Source organism: Ischnura elegans, chromosome 11 (assembly GCF_921293095.1).
Source record: "Ischnura elegans chromosome 11, ioIscEleg1.1, whole genome shotgun sequence".
In the NCBI taxonomy this organism is placed as follows: Eukaryota; Metazoa; Arthropoda; class Insecta; order Odonata; family Coenagrionidae; genus Ischnura; species Ischnura elegans.
Genome location: NC_060256.1, coordinates 10795149 through 10810325, shown reverse-complemented (window position 1 = coordinate 10810325; position 15177 = coordinate 10795149). Strand labels below are relative to the sequence as shown.

General features: G+C 39.5%; 1 protein-coding gene across 1 annotated transcript; it reads left to right on the top strand.

Moving 5' to 3' along the window:
* The first annotated feature begins 9614 nt into the window (after positions 1-9614).
* Positions 9615-14677, top strand: LOC124168170. The gene is made up of 2 exons (XM_046546293.1): positions 9615-9668; positions 11707-14677. The coding sequence occupies exon 2, from the start codon at positions 11944-11946 to the stop codon at positions 14419-14421; it is 2478 nt and encodes an 825-aa protein (XP_046402249.1). The 5' UTR covers positions 9615-9668; positions 11707-11943; the 3' UTR covers positions 14422-14677.
* The last annotated feature ends 500 nt before the right edge of the window (positions 14678-15177 follow it).

Below are 15177 nucleotides of genomic sequence, written 5' to 3'. Positions count from 1 at the left end.
TGTAATAAAATAAATCAGAATTTAGGATAAAATTTCCTTTAAAATGACGAATAGTTCATTATCATAGCATGCAGTGAAGCCAGGATATAAATTTGCAAAGTACAGCGGCACATCATTTTGACGCCGAGAGTAGAGGAAAACGCTGTCTTCTTGGCTAGCACTCGAATGCATGAGGAATTGATGAGGATCAACGTTGCTCTATATTTTCATATTTCCTCCCTTGATTTTAAACATCATGGAATTTTCTATGTCCTTCCGTAACTGAAATTGAACGAGTGCCTTAATAATTTGAGTCCATCCGTAACGATCGAGAAACACGTCTATCTCGATTTTTGTTCGGAAGTTGAGTTTTTATTCTACGGCGGCCGAATTATCGAAAAATCTCAGTTTCAAGTTATTCAGTCAATGAAATATGGAAATATTATCTATATTAAAGTTATCTTCGCTCACATAGCACACGGGTTTATCATTCCGTTTATTAAACTCTTATTTTTCCGTAACGCTCATCCCGACAGACGGCATGCATCGAGGCTTTTCTTCTAATTTCCTCCGTGGGAATGCAGACGAAAATTTTTTCTGGGGTGTTATTGCACAGAGGAACAATGCACCACTTGTAATTTTTCCTTATTTCACCCATGTTCTCCTTTAAACGCAACATGGCTCTTCCAAACCTGCAGTTACTGGGCTTGGATCTTGGACTCGTACTGAACTATGACGTCACAGCCAAAGATTAGTGGGGGCGGTATTTTATAGCCCGCGAAACTCGGGCGACTTTTGGGAGTCATTTTTTAGGGTATAAACTGAATTTTAAGCGGAAAAAAGTATATTGCGGTACTAAGTGTTTACTGTAGTATATCAGCATACTGTTTATAAAAAGTATGCAATTTCCCTATTATGGCACAAAACCTTGCCATCAGCGTTCATATTTAAATATGGGTTCCAAAAAAGGTACCGGCATTATAAATACAATTATAGGTCGAAAATTAATGCTATTATGAAATGATTATTACCTGAATATTTGTTCAAGAATATTAGAGGCGATGATGACTTCATACTCGTGTAATTCAGCTGTATTTGTACATATGTAAAATACACATGTAATACATCTGTAATACAGATGTATAAATACATATGTATAATTGGTGTATTCTTACAGCTGTATTACATATATTTTTTATTTTCAGATGTAAAAATACACGAATAATACATGTGTAATACAGATGTATAGATACATATGTATAATTGGTGTATTCTTACAGCTGTATTACATGTGTATTATTTCTACATGTAAAAATACACTAATAATACATGTGTAATACAGCTGTATGAATCAATATGTATGGATACAAGAAAAATACAGGTGTATTACAGAAGTATGTGCTATCTGGGTAGTGGCCGGTTAAAACCTAAACGACTGTAACGAGTACTTGGTTATTCTCCGGTTATTGCAAAATAACCTGAGGAAAATAACCAAGGCGTTGGAGTAGCTATTGCGGAAGTTAAATGGATATGAAGTACATGATATACTATATTAGTTTGTGAAAGCATGCCTGCCATGTGACCAAATTCAATAATACAAATATGAATATTGAAAATTCGGGGGGGAGCCGGAACCCCATTAGCTGTTTATACAATCAGGATCGAAAGGGTCGTAGTTCCCCATAAAATTTCGGGGGGGAGGTTGTTATGGACCCCCTAGCTTTTAATAAACTTAGTTATATTCAAGCACAGTCATGGTTAGGGGGTTCTGTCCCCCCCGGGAGGATCGTAGTCTCGTTAGAAAATCTGGGGGGTCAGACCCCCTTAGATCTCTGTTATAAATTTAGTTATGTTAAAGAATGTCTGCGACATCGGAGTGGCTAGGGAGTCTCAGGGGACCCGGCCGCCTATAAAAATTCTGGGGGGGTGATGACCCCCCTAATTTTTTATGTAGATTTTGTTACTTTCAAGTACGGCTGTATCTGGGGGCGTCTTGGCCCCACAGAAGGGGTCGTAGTCCCCCATAAAATTTCGGAGGCGGAGGCGGGTTATGGCCCCCCTAACTTTTTCCTTTTTGACTCAGCTACATTCAAGCACTGTCATAGTTAGGAGGTCCGGCCCCCCCTGGAAGACCGTAGTCCCGCTATAAAATATGGGGCGGGACCCCCCCCGAAGAATTTTTATAGGCGGCTGGGTCCCCTGAGACTCCCTAGCTACTCCGATGTCGCAAACATGCTTTATATATAGCATAGATATATAGCATAACTAAATTTACAACAGAGAGCTAAGGGGGTCCCGCCCCCCAGATTTTCTAGCGGTACTACGGTACTGTCAGATCGAAGCTGTGTTCTCAGTCGGCCACATAGCCAGAAAGGTATGAAGAGTTTGGGTGTTATGTGGGTTGCCTGTACTGATTCTCTTTTGTCGTCACTTAGGAGGTATCTGGCAACGATACACTCGTTACAAACTTTTCAGCTACTTAACGATGAAATAATCTTTCAGCATTATAAAAATTCATTGATTACTGGAAGATATAATGAAATGCAACCACATAATTTGAAATTAGGAGTGCTGGAAGGCTTGTGGTCTCCTCAGCAGATGCGTTGCAGGTACCTCCAGAGGAAAAATATGGGGGATGTTTATGCCCCTAAAACACCCTTAAGGTTACAAAAAATTACGTACATTATTAAAAACAATTTCTACTGACCAAGCATTGCCAGTACTTATTCACACTTAATCACTTCTTACTATACACTTATTCACAAAATCACATTCATCCATTGTTAAAGCCCTACCTACCTAAATACCTCAACATGCACGCCTGAATTAATCTATCGCCATAATATGGACTCATTGTCGCGATGTCCCAAGGCCTGCCTGGTCCGAGTTATTTATAATCGACATCATTATATAATTAAATATATAACTTATATCCTCCTGTTCCAAATCTAAACTGTAGCCGGAATAATACATGTTCCTAATATTTTTGTGTAACAATGACATATTATCATTACCAAAAATGGATTAACAATGTTAAAAAATTGCTTATTTGCATACAATGGAATGAATTAAAATATTATTATGCACATTATGTATGCTCAATGTAATTGCACCTTAATGGATGCTTTCTATGTTCACTTTATTTAGGTTTATTGTCATCTTACAAATGTAAAATTTTGTCAATACCTTAACGACATTCCATTTTACTGGATTTTTACCAGCACTTAAATTTTCACAAAAAATACATCTAAAATCTTTTATTTTATGCCGTAAATGACAAAGATATTAAAATATTTTATTTTTACAACATCTCTTTAGTAACAACATAGTCAAAGGTATATAGAAAATAGTTTTACTGCCTTTACTTGTACAAAGTAGTAAGGAGAAATTACATGCATACCATTCAACAGCATTTAAAATATTAAATTAATAATTTACTATTCTATTAAAATAATAATACCACTAAAAATTTGAGACAAAACATCAACAACCATAATATAAATCGACCTTAGCAATGGGTACAGCTTATTCTGCTCAGGGTGTTACTTAATTATATTTTCATGGTCGCAACATACGAAGACCTGATTATTCTGAGTCATTTCTTATCAACTGTAAGATGCAATATTAAATCCCTACTCTCCTGTCTCAAGTCTAACTTATAGCTGGAAAAATACATGCATTAGTTACAAAAATTAAATATGGCTCTGTTCAATATTATCGAAAAAATCACAAAAAAAGTAATGCAAATAGTACTAAACACTGGAATAAAGATCACAGCAACATATCATACATTATATTCAATGGTTTCACATATTTAAATACAAAATCACAAATACACCAACTGTTTTAGCCAGGGATAAGTCATATGTACATGTTATCAAATAATATTTACAATTTCCAACTCATGCGAAAAAACCACAAACTTTGGAAGGAAAAATATTCCATCACTTCCAAATAAGGGTGTAATTTTGTAAGCATTTGGTGCAAATTAATGACTTATCCCGTTACACCCCCTCCCCACGATGAGGGAACAGTTTGGATTTGAGGGGGGCATGCACTACACTACGACCAAAATTAGTGAGAATAAAAAAACTACACAAAATATAATTAGCAAATCATAACAATCAAGCACTACTACTACTAATATCATTCATTCATTCATAAAATCGTATTCCATTCACTCATTCATTAAACCACATTCCACTCTCTCATTCATAAAATCACATTCCATTCACTCATTCATAAAATCACATTCCATTCACTCATTCATAAAATCACATTCATCCATTCATACAGCCCTGCCTACCTAAATACTGTTTTATGCGCCTGAATTAATTAAACGCCTAAATACGGAATCGTGGCCACGATATACGAAGACCTGCCTAGTCTGAGTTATTTCTAATCGACGGTAGGACGCAATATAGAATCCCTACTCTCCTGCCGCAAATCCTAACTATAGCTGGAAAAAATACATGCATAAAAAATATACAAACACCCTGTACAATAATTGCAACAAAAAATAAAAAAACAACTATCTTCAGGCTTGGTGTCTTCTCAACTGGCTTCATTCTTCCTTTCTTCACGATGAAATCCTCAAGTCTCTAGTTGTGGGCGCAGTCACCTTCAGGTGTCCATTTCATGGACCTCTACAGTTGTCTCCAAAAGCAATCGCTGTCGTTGTTCACAAGCTTGACCTGTGGTAATATAAGAAAAAATTCTCATAATCCAACGAAGGGGTGACGTAAAAAGTTAACTCTCAGCTCAGAAATATTATTTCGAGGAAGACATTCAGAAAATATTAACTTCTTAAGTATCTAGGAATTTTTTAAATTAAAAATTCAAGAGTGGGTTATTCCAAATTATTTGACGGTTATCTAATCGGCGATATTTCAATGTATTATTACTATTCTTTAAACATTTTAATGATATGATTGGGCGATATTAAAAAATTTCCCGGAAATCATTACAGTGAGCTGAGTGTGCTATTTGTATAACTTTTTTTTACGACTTACTTGGACTTCATGGGTATTACTAAAAATCGATAGCAAATATATGCCATTATGCATTTAATATACGTACTAATATAAGAATTGGAAAGAAATAATGAAATTAGTTAATTCTCAAGATCATGCAAAGAGCAAGACGTCAAAGTATCACTTCAGAAAAAAAAAACAGCCGAAAAAAATGAAAAATATGTACTGATTTTTCCGACACTGTTGGCTTAATAAATATTTAATGTCAAGGAAAAACGCGTCACCAGAAATTAAGTACCCAAAATTTAACAAAAAAGAGTATCAATCATTGTAACATTATTGCTGCCACTTTTTTTGAAAGGTCACTTATGCTCATTAAATTCACGGAAAAGTTAAGAAAGGTAGAAAATATAACAGGAATCTCATGTTTCCCTCAGGTGAGTCTCCGAGGAAGTAATTACTTGAGCGTGCATGACGGTTTGCTGAGTTACCAAAGGCAAGGCCAATATGGAAACTTCGACCTCCGCATTACAATGAGAAAATTAAACAGCAATGTTAATACTTATGATAGTTTCACGAAAATCCCCAAACTGTCCTTCATTCGAATTATTAAATTTAATGGAAATGAAGTTTCAAATCAAAATATATGAAAGCAAACGCTTTTGTCTTGGTCAACCTATCAATGCCTTGAGATTCAGCGCGGGATTTAAGCTTTGTGAGTGTTGCAAAAAAGCGCGAGATCTTAATTTTGGGTGCGGTTAAATTAAATATTTTCAAGTTGGAAAAGTGAAAATGTTTATTAATTTCCTCACGCAATCATTACTTTTATCATCGAGATTCCTGAATGTAAAAATTATAGTGTACCCTTGTGACCACAAAATAATGGCTCTCAACTGAACTCAAAACTTGGAGGAGGAATGAATGAAATCTTACCGTCTGCCTGCGGCAACGAGCTATATTCGTTCCATCTCTTTGCACGTGCTTTCATCGAGGCCTCGAGTAGTCAACTCACACAATACCATCCATCGGACTCTGCAATTGAAAAAAAACGAACACTCATAAAGAGACAAAGCAATGTCCTAGAAAATCGGTTTCATGGCCGAATCAATCAATAAATTTTCTTATGGCGCATGTACGATTCAGAGTGAATAGGCTCAACTTTTAATTAGATTTAAGAAACTTCGAGTGAAAAATAAAATTTCCCAATTGCAGAGGAAATTAAAATAATATTCAATTTATTCATAATAAAATAATAATTCCAATTAAATGGAACTATACCTTTGTGTAAATAGGAAAAATTATGGATTGAATGAATTGACTTTGAAATGAGTAACCTTTCACAGTACAAAAAATAGTTAAATAATTCTGATTCAAAATGACGAATCATGATGAAAAATAAAATTTGTAATGAAGATGCAGATAAATAGAAACTTATTATAAATAAAAGTTCTTCGGACTGCTTTTATAATGTGAAAATATTTTGCGAAGACTGAAAGTAGGTGATATTTTGTCTCGAAAACATTTGTAAATAAAATACGATTATGAGTCATTCAGAAAAAGGTTGGCACAAAAAATATTCTGCCAATTGGAATATTTTTTCATAACTTTTCAATTCAAAGTTAATATGCCGATGAAATATCACTTCCTGTTACTTAGTACCAAGTACAATTTTCAAACTATAAGCAGTCAATGACTACACTGAGGGGGATATTAAGTTTATTTGTTAATTTTGATGGCATTATGGGAAAATTAGAAGTTCAGTATAAGCATGAGCACAATTGAGTTCCGTTAATTAATGCAAAATTGAACATTCTCAAGCAACTCGTTAATGTAAAAATTTATATGGGAAAAATGAACCAAATTTGAATGAATACTATGAGATCATACCGCTCTCTAACTGGTGCAACTCATGTAGAGCCGCAAGAATCCGGCTCGGTAAGGTGCACCATCCCATCTTCTTCCAAGTGTCTTCTTTCTCCTTATCGTCACATCCAGCGATGGCTTGCGGACCTAGGGATAGAGCGGGTTAGTGCATACACAAATAAATAACCCTTCCGAGGATTTGCACCACTCCAAAGCAGCACACAAGAACGTGACAATGGAATCAATAGGAAACCACACATTTCCTACCTATCCACAGCCACATTCCTGCATGGCGCAATGGAATATGTAATGCAAAACCACGGCACAAAAAACTACAACTAACGCGAGAAAAAAGCCTAGCCTTACGCAAATTTATGTTCATTGGCCAGAAGGGCCCAAAGATAAGATGTCGTCTTCTTCTGGTCCCGCGATGCCATCCTCTTCTGTCTTCTCTTCTTCCGAAGGATCTTCATTCTTCTCTTCACATCCAGCGATGGCCTAGGGAGAGAGCGGGTTAGTGCATACACAAATAAATAACCCTTCCGAGGATTTGCACCACTCCAAAGCAGCACACAAAAACGTAACAATGGCATCGGTAGGAAATCATAAATTTCCTATCTAGCCACAGCCACATTCCTGCATGGCACAATGGAATATGTAATGCAAAACCACGGCACAAAAAAACTAAAACTAACGCACGGAGAAAACGCCTAGCCTTACGCATATTTTTATTCATTGGCCAGAAGGGCCCAAAACTAAGCCGCAAATATCGCACACGTCTTCTCACGATGCTCCTCTTCTTTCTTCTGTGAATACTTGCGTCTTCAATCTCCTCTTCTTCGTGCAGTCTTCACTCTTCCTTCCTTGAAGTCCAGCGATGGCTTGAATCTGTGAAGAGGTAAGATTAGTGCATGCACAAACAAATAAATGAATAACACTAACATGCAAGCCCTAACGCGACGCAACGGAAAAATACTCGCAGCACACGCAAATATAAATAATCACACACATAAAAAAATCACTCGAAATCACACGATAGATAAAAAAACACACGCAATCGGATTCTTGCCGTTCTTCGAGCTCAATTTGATGTCTTCAATCTTCATGGCCGAAAGGGAAAGAGTTACAGACATATTACAATAAAGTACAAAAAAAGCACTCTCAGTTCAGGCGAGGGATTATCAATGTCCACTCATTCCCGATACACACACACATTATCTTCACTCTTCATTCTTCGAGGCCCCCCTGCGATGTCTTCAATCTTCGGGGCCTCAGCTACGTCTTCTTTCTTCATTCTTCACTCCTGCAATAAATGGTGTTAGTACAAAACCCACCCAAATACCTTAAAAAAACCACTCACTCAAAAATACCCACATGGATTCCTTGCCTAAGAATGCATTCTCTGTCTCCTAGGACCGGTCTCATTCGTAGTAAATACCTTTTAAGTGCACTTTCTGGTACCTTTGTTTCAGTGCTGTTTGGAAACCTTTTGCCTAAACTTGCTCCTTCGAGCCGTTACCTTCGTGTACTGTTGTTACCTTGAGCTCGTGCTTTGATAAGCGAGGGTGAAATAAATTTCCACCAGGAGTCTCTCATAACTCCAGTTTTGTGTCAGGTCGGCCCTAATTTACCATTTCACGTTCAAGATAACCTGATGTAAACCTGATGAAAATGTACGGCAATGCTTATTATCCGAGGAAAAGTGCACTCCTGCCAGCCGTGAACTCAAGTCGATGAATGGTTTTCTAATTTCTTCGATGTTCATTCTGAAATTGAAAAAGCAAAAATGTGGATTAAAATTCGAGTCAAATCTTTCCGAATAACAAAAAAAGGAATTAGCATTGGATGTCCCGCGAGGCCATCTTCTTCTTCTCTTCTTTATTCTTCATGCTCCTCCCTTCATTCTTCCCCTCACGTCCCGGGATGGCTTGCACCTAAGGAGAGAGCAAAAAATTAAATTAAATCCGGGGGCTAGATTATTAAAAAAGGGTTCATTCCAACTTAATACAACATGCGTTTGTCCCTAATAGATTCAGATTTTGATATCTGTATGGGTCTACATCCACCTCAAACTAAATACCCCGAGATTTTGTTTTTAAATGTGGTTTTTATACGTTATCGATTTTTTCCAAAAAATACCTTAAATCATATAAATCCCACAATTTATATATCAAATTGTCGTAGAGCCATTATTTATTGCTTATTTTACAGCTAAGTTCTTTCGGAAGTCACTCTGAGTAAAATATTTATGTTCGGTTTTGCGCCAAACGCTCTCGTTTTGTCTGAGTTACGACCCGAGCGGCGCTGCCTTCGCCCTCCCCCACTTCCTCTCGTCTCGTGCGGGCCGGATCGACGGAGCGACTTGGCTCTCTCTCTCGTTCGTCACCGGCGGAGAAACTCCTCGCACCTGCCCTGCTGTACTCTTTCTGCGGTTGCCGGGCACTGGACACGTCGCAACGGCCTGCCAACTGCTGGTCCTTCGGGCTCACCTATTGTGTTATAATTGTGTGGAACTTTAACTTGAGCTGGTCCTTCGGCTCACCTATTGTGTTATAATTGTGTTGAACTTTAAATTTTGTATTAAAACTATACTGTCTGAAAATGTGGTTTATTTCCGCCACATTTATTTTGGTCCTTCGGGCCGGATTCATTGTATTCGCAATCAGTGCATGAGTTTATTGTACCCAGTGCTTGTAAGATACAGTCAAGTAGTATCATCGCTAAATGTTGCTCTTTTCTGCTCATTTTTTAAGTTTTTTGTTACGCTGCATCTACAATCAAGTTGTACTCCGCTGACGGGTGACGACACGTGCTCCTGACTCATCGTTGGATTTGACGAGCACACTGACGAGCGTACGTTATCCTACTCCTCTCCTCTCCTATTTTCTACCTCGCGGCTGCCCACGGGAAAATGGTATGGATATTTTTTGTATCTTCTTAGTGTGTGTGAATACTCTTAAAAATGAATTTTGCAACTTTTACTCGAAAGTCAAATCTCTTGAAGAAGAGGCTTGAAAAGGTTCATGGTTCCGTGCTCTTAACGGAAGCCTCATCGAAAGAGTCCCCTCTTTCAGACATCCAAATTAGGCGTTTGACTTGCTGGAAAAATGAGATTGATAATACGATAAGTGAATTCAATGATTTAGTGAATCGTTTCACCGATACAGAGACTCTCTCGGGGCTACAAGATGACGAACTTTTGGTGAAATTACGCGAAGAAATGTTAGATCTCTGTGTCGACGCAAATTGCATTATTGCTGCATTGCTGCCGATGGCAAACGTTAAACCAGACTACCTCGCCGGAACTCTTGGTGAAAATCCGCTCCCGCGATCCTCTGTTCGATTGCCAAAGCTTGAGCTGCCGCAATTTTCGGGCGAACCCATTAAATGGATGCACTACTTCAACGCGTTTGACGTAACAATCCATAAGAATCAAGTGTTATCCTCAGTAGAAAAGTTCCAGTACTTGCTAAGTTCTCTTCGCGGTGAAGCTCTGCAATTAGTTTCCGGATTGCCCATTACCGGAGAAAATTATAAGATTGCTTGGGATTTGTTGCATCAGCGTTATCACAACGTGCGGAAATTAGTGTCTCTTCATGTAAGCAAGATTCTGGACATGCCTCCGGTAATGAACGGCTCACTTTCGAGCATTCGTTCTTTTTTATCAACGTACTTTGAAAATACGCAAGCATTGTCTGCGTTCCAATACGATATTACTCAAGAAAACATTTTGCTCCTTTCCATTCTCATAAGAAAATTGGACTTCGAAACTCGGAAGCGTTTTGAAGATACGCGAGGCGTCAATCATGAAATTCCGGCCGTCTCTGACTTGATTAATTTTTTGGAAGCCGAATGCGTCCATTTTGAAGACGCAATAATTGATGGAAAGAGAACAGTAAAGGGTCCTCAGATCAGAATTAATAAAACGGCTCTGATTACCACTACCACGGGGAACTTCTGTGCATTCTGTCAAGACCCAAGTCATGCCATTTATTCGTGCTCTGCTTTTAAAGATAAATCGCCGCAAGAAAGGAAAGTGATAGTGGGGGAGAAGAAATGGTGTTATAATTGTCTCGGAACATCTCACACTGTCAAGTCATGCAACTCATCTCGGAGATGTAACCGTTGCGCTAAGAGGCATCATTCGCTCCTGCACCTCGACGTGAACTCCTCTTCATCGCTGAATAATCGCCCGGGTACCGCTGCAGCTAATGCGCAATTGCCCTCACTATCAATTTCTGGTAAATCACAACCGGAATTAACTACAGAAAAACACTTTGTGGGACTATCGTCGTCAAAACCTAATACGTCAATTTTATTGGCAACAACTTTGATTCGTTTAACTACACCAAGTGGCTTCTCTCATGTAGTTAGAGGAATTTTAGACTCAGCATCTCAATGCAGTATCATCTCGGAACGCTGTGCTCAAGTTTTGAACGTTACACGCCGACGAGTAAATAATGAGATTAATGGACTATCACAATCTCATGTCAAATGTAATGGATTAACTTTTCTTAGTTTATCATCTGTCGGTGGAAAAGTGCTCGCTTACTCACATCCTATGATGATTTTACAAAATATCACTTCCAATTTGCCTCTCGCAACTATTTCGCCTGAAGTGAAAGAGAAGATGAAATCATTTGTCTTGGCTGACCCAACCTTTGATGTGCCCTCTCCTGTTGATGTTTTAATTGGAGCTGACCTCTTCCCTCATGTATTTACGGGAATTCGCTGTTTCCTTGGAGAAAATTATCCACTGGCCCTTGGTACTATTTTCGGGTTTGTTTTAATGGGCTCAACTCCAATTACTCCAGTGTCTGAAATTAATCACAAGCCTTCCGTCGCTTTAATTTCAACCCATGATGCTAATCTCAATACTTCTATTCAACAGTTTTGGAAACTTGAGGAAGTACCTCATTTTTCGCTTACTCCTCAAGACCGACAATGTGAAGAGCATTTCCAATCAACGCATTCCAGAGATGAAACTGGTCGTTACATCACTCGGCTGCCGTTCAAGGACCTTCACCCTCCTCTTGGAGACTCAGCGCTGTGTGCCAAAAGAAGATTTTTTGGTCTGGAAAGAAGACTGTCAGCGCAACCTCTCCTGAGAGAGAAGTATATTAAGTTTATGTCGGAGTACCTCACCTTAGGTCACATGACACCTTGTGATAATTTCCCTAGAGTTAAGCATTATTTTTTGCCGCACCATGGAGTTTTTAAAAATCAAGATCCAAATTCAAGCCTGCGGGTTGTATTTGATGCTAGTTCAAAGACCTCAACGAATGTCTCACTTAATGACATTTTATTGTCGGGACCCAAATTACAAAATGATCTTTGTGAAGTTATTCTGCGATTTCGGTGCCATTCAGTTGTATTTGCATGTGACATTCGTCAGATGTATCGTCAAATTAAAATTCATCCTGATGACCAGCACTTCCAGTTGATATATTGGCGTGAAACCCCTACGGATCTTCTCAAAGTTTTCAAATTGACAACAGTCACTTATGGAGTGACGAGCGCACCGTTTCTAGCCATCCGCACTCTTCATCAACTGGCTGAAGATGAAGGTGCTCAGTTTCCGCAAGCTGCTCGTGTCCTAAAGTCTCAAACGTTTGTTGACGATATCATTGCTGGTGCAGATAATGTGCAAGAAGCCCTCACACTTCAACATGATTTAACAAAACTCCTCTCATTAGGTGGCTTCCAGTTGAGAAAATGGTGCAGTAATTCGGATATTTTGATATCCCACATCTCAGAAGATGATAGAGAAATTCCTCTCTCTTTCCAATATTCGGAGCAACCTATTCTTAATATATTGGGTCTGCAATGGAATTCCACATCCGATGAGTTTTCTTATGCTGTGAAAATATCCAATGTACCTCATACTAAACGCTCAGTACTCTCCGCTATCGCAAGAATATATGACCCCTGCGGTTGGTTGGCTCCCGTGGTATTTTTAGCTAAGTCATTCATACAATACTTATGGACCCTTGGTCTTCAATGGGATGATCCATTGTCTTCTAATGTTGCCTTCCGGTGGGAAGAAATTTTGAAGAATCTTGCTAGAGTAAAGGAAATTACGCTACCTCGATCTTTATTTATCGAAAGAACAAGCAGTGTCCAACTGCTTGGTTTTTGCGACGCATCTGAGTTGGGATATGCCGCAGTCATTTATTTAAGATGTGCTTCTGCTGACAACAACACCAAGATAGCATTGCTCATGGCTAAATCCCGTGTCGCACCTCTCAAACGTATCTCTCTACCCCGATTGGAACTTTGTGGGGCGCATTTACTGGCTAAACTCATTCATTATAGTTCAAACTTGGTGTCCAATTACTGTAAAATGGAATCTGTCACTGCCTGGTGTGATTCAACCATTGCTCTCTCATGGATCCGCACCCCTCCCTATCGCCTTAAGGTGTTTGTAGCAAATCGAGTAGCCCAGATTCAAGAATGGGTACCTCCTGAACGTTGGTTTCATGTATCGTCGCAACACAACCCCGCTGATTGTGCCTCTCGTGGATTACCCACTCCTCTCTTCGCGAAGAATTCCTTGTGGTGGTCTGGCCCTCGCTGGCTCTCTCTCCCGCCAGAAGACTGGCCGTGTTCTCCATTCGCTCCTTTGGACGAGGATCTACCGGAAGTGAAACAACCAATATTCAACGTTTGCTCCTCAATAAGACCATTTCAGAAGACCGGAATGGATTATGCTGGACCCTTCACTATTAGGAGCCATGCTCTAAGAAGAACTGTTCCATTAAAGGTCTATTTGTGTCTTTTTATTTGCATGTGTACCAAGGCTGTTCATCTAGAAGTAGTCACTGATCTCTCATCGGACGCCTTCATTGCAGCACTAACCCGATTTGTATCAAGGAGAGGACTTTGTAGTGATCTATACTCCGATTGCGGAACAAACTTCGTTGGTGCATCCACGCAGTTGAAAAGGACAATAAAGAACTTCTATTCATCACCGGAAACTCAAGAGGCCATTTCTTATTTCGCTACTGAAAACTGCATCAACTTCCATTTTATTCCCCCTGCCGCGCCCCACCAAGGAGGGTTATGGGAAAGAGCCATTAAAAGCGCCAAAACACTCTTAATTCGTTCCATTGGCCAAACTCTTCTCACTTTGCAGGAATTTATTACGCTTGTCACTAAGGTAGAAGCCATGCTGAATTCTCGTCCTCTTACACCTCTTTCCACGGATCCTGCTGATGTATCGGCGCTGACCCCGGGACACTTTCTCATCGGAACCTCAATGACAGCCATTCCAGAGGACGATTTCGCCGCTCTACCCACCAATAGGCTCAGCAGATGGCAGACTGTTCAAGCCTTCTCACAGCGCATCTGGCGCCGATGGCATCAAGAGTACCTCCACACTCTTCAGCAGAGGTCAAAATGGACTCGGCGCAGGCAAAATCTTAAGGTGGGAGATTTAGTTGCGGTGCACTCCCCGAAAACTCCTCCTCTTCAGTGGTGTTTGGCACGCATAACTAAAGCCATACCAGGTGATGATGGAATAGTTAGAGTGGTGCAGCTGCGTACCCCCAAGGGCACTCTTACCCGTCCTGCCACCCGAGTATTTCCCCTCCCAATTGACGATTGACATTTGTTGACTGACGTACATTTACAAGAACGGTTTATAATTTTTTGTGTTATGTATTATGAGTTTCTTTTTTCTCTTTTTATTGAACAAGGTGTTCAAGGGGGGCGGAATGTTCGGTTTTGCGCCAAACGCTCTCGTTTTGTCTGAGTTACGACCCGAGCGGCGCTGCCTTCGCCCTCCCCCACTTCCTCTCGTCTCGTGCGGGCCGGATCGACGGAGCGACTTGGCTCTCTCTCTCGTTCGTCACCGGCGGAGAAACTCCTCGCACCTGCCCTGCTGTACTCTTTCTGCGGTTGCCGGGCACTGGACACGTCGCAACGGCCTGCCAACTGCTGGTCCTTCGGGCTCACCTATTGTGTTATAATTGTGTGGAACTTTAACTTGAGCTGGTCCTTCGGCTCACCTATTGTGTTATAATTGTGTTGAACTTTAAATTTTGTATTAAAACTATACTGTCTGAAAATGTGGTTTATTTCCGCCACAATTTATAAAGTTCACTTCCCTATTAGTATTATATTGAAATGTTTAAAAAACTGTCAGTCAAATTTTCTCAAATAGTCCATCTCAAATTGGCCCAAGCATTTATCCTTTAGAGGGTAGGCTCATTCATTACCTTATAATTACAAAAATTAAATTTAAATCAACTCCTGAATATTAATTGAAAATATTTAAACGTTTACTGTTTCTCCCGAGCGGTTTTCCGATTACATTTAACACCAGTCTATGGACGTGTACTCGTAGACTGGTAGTCTACAT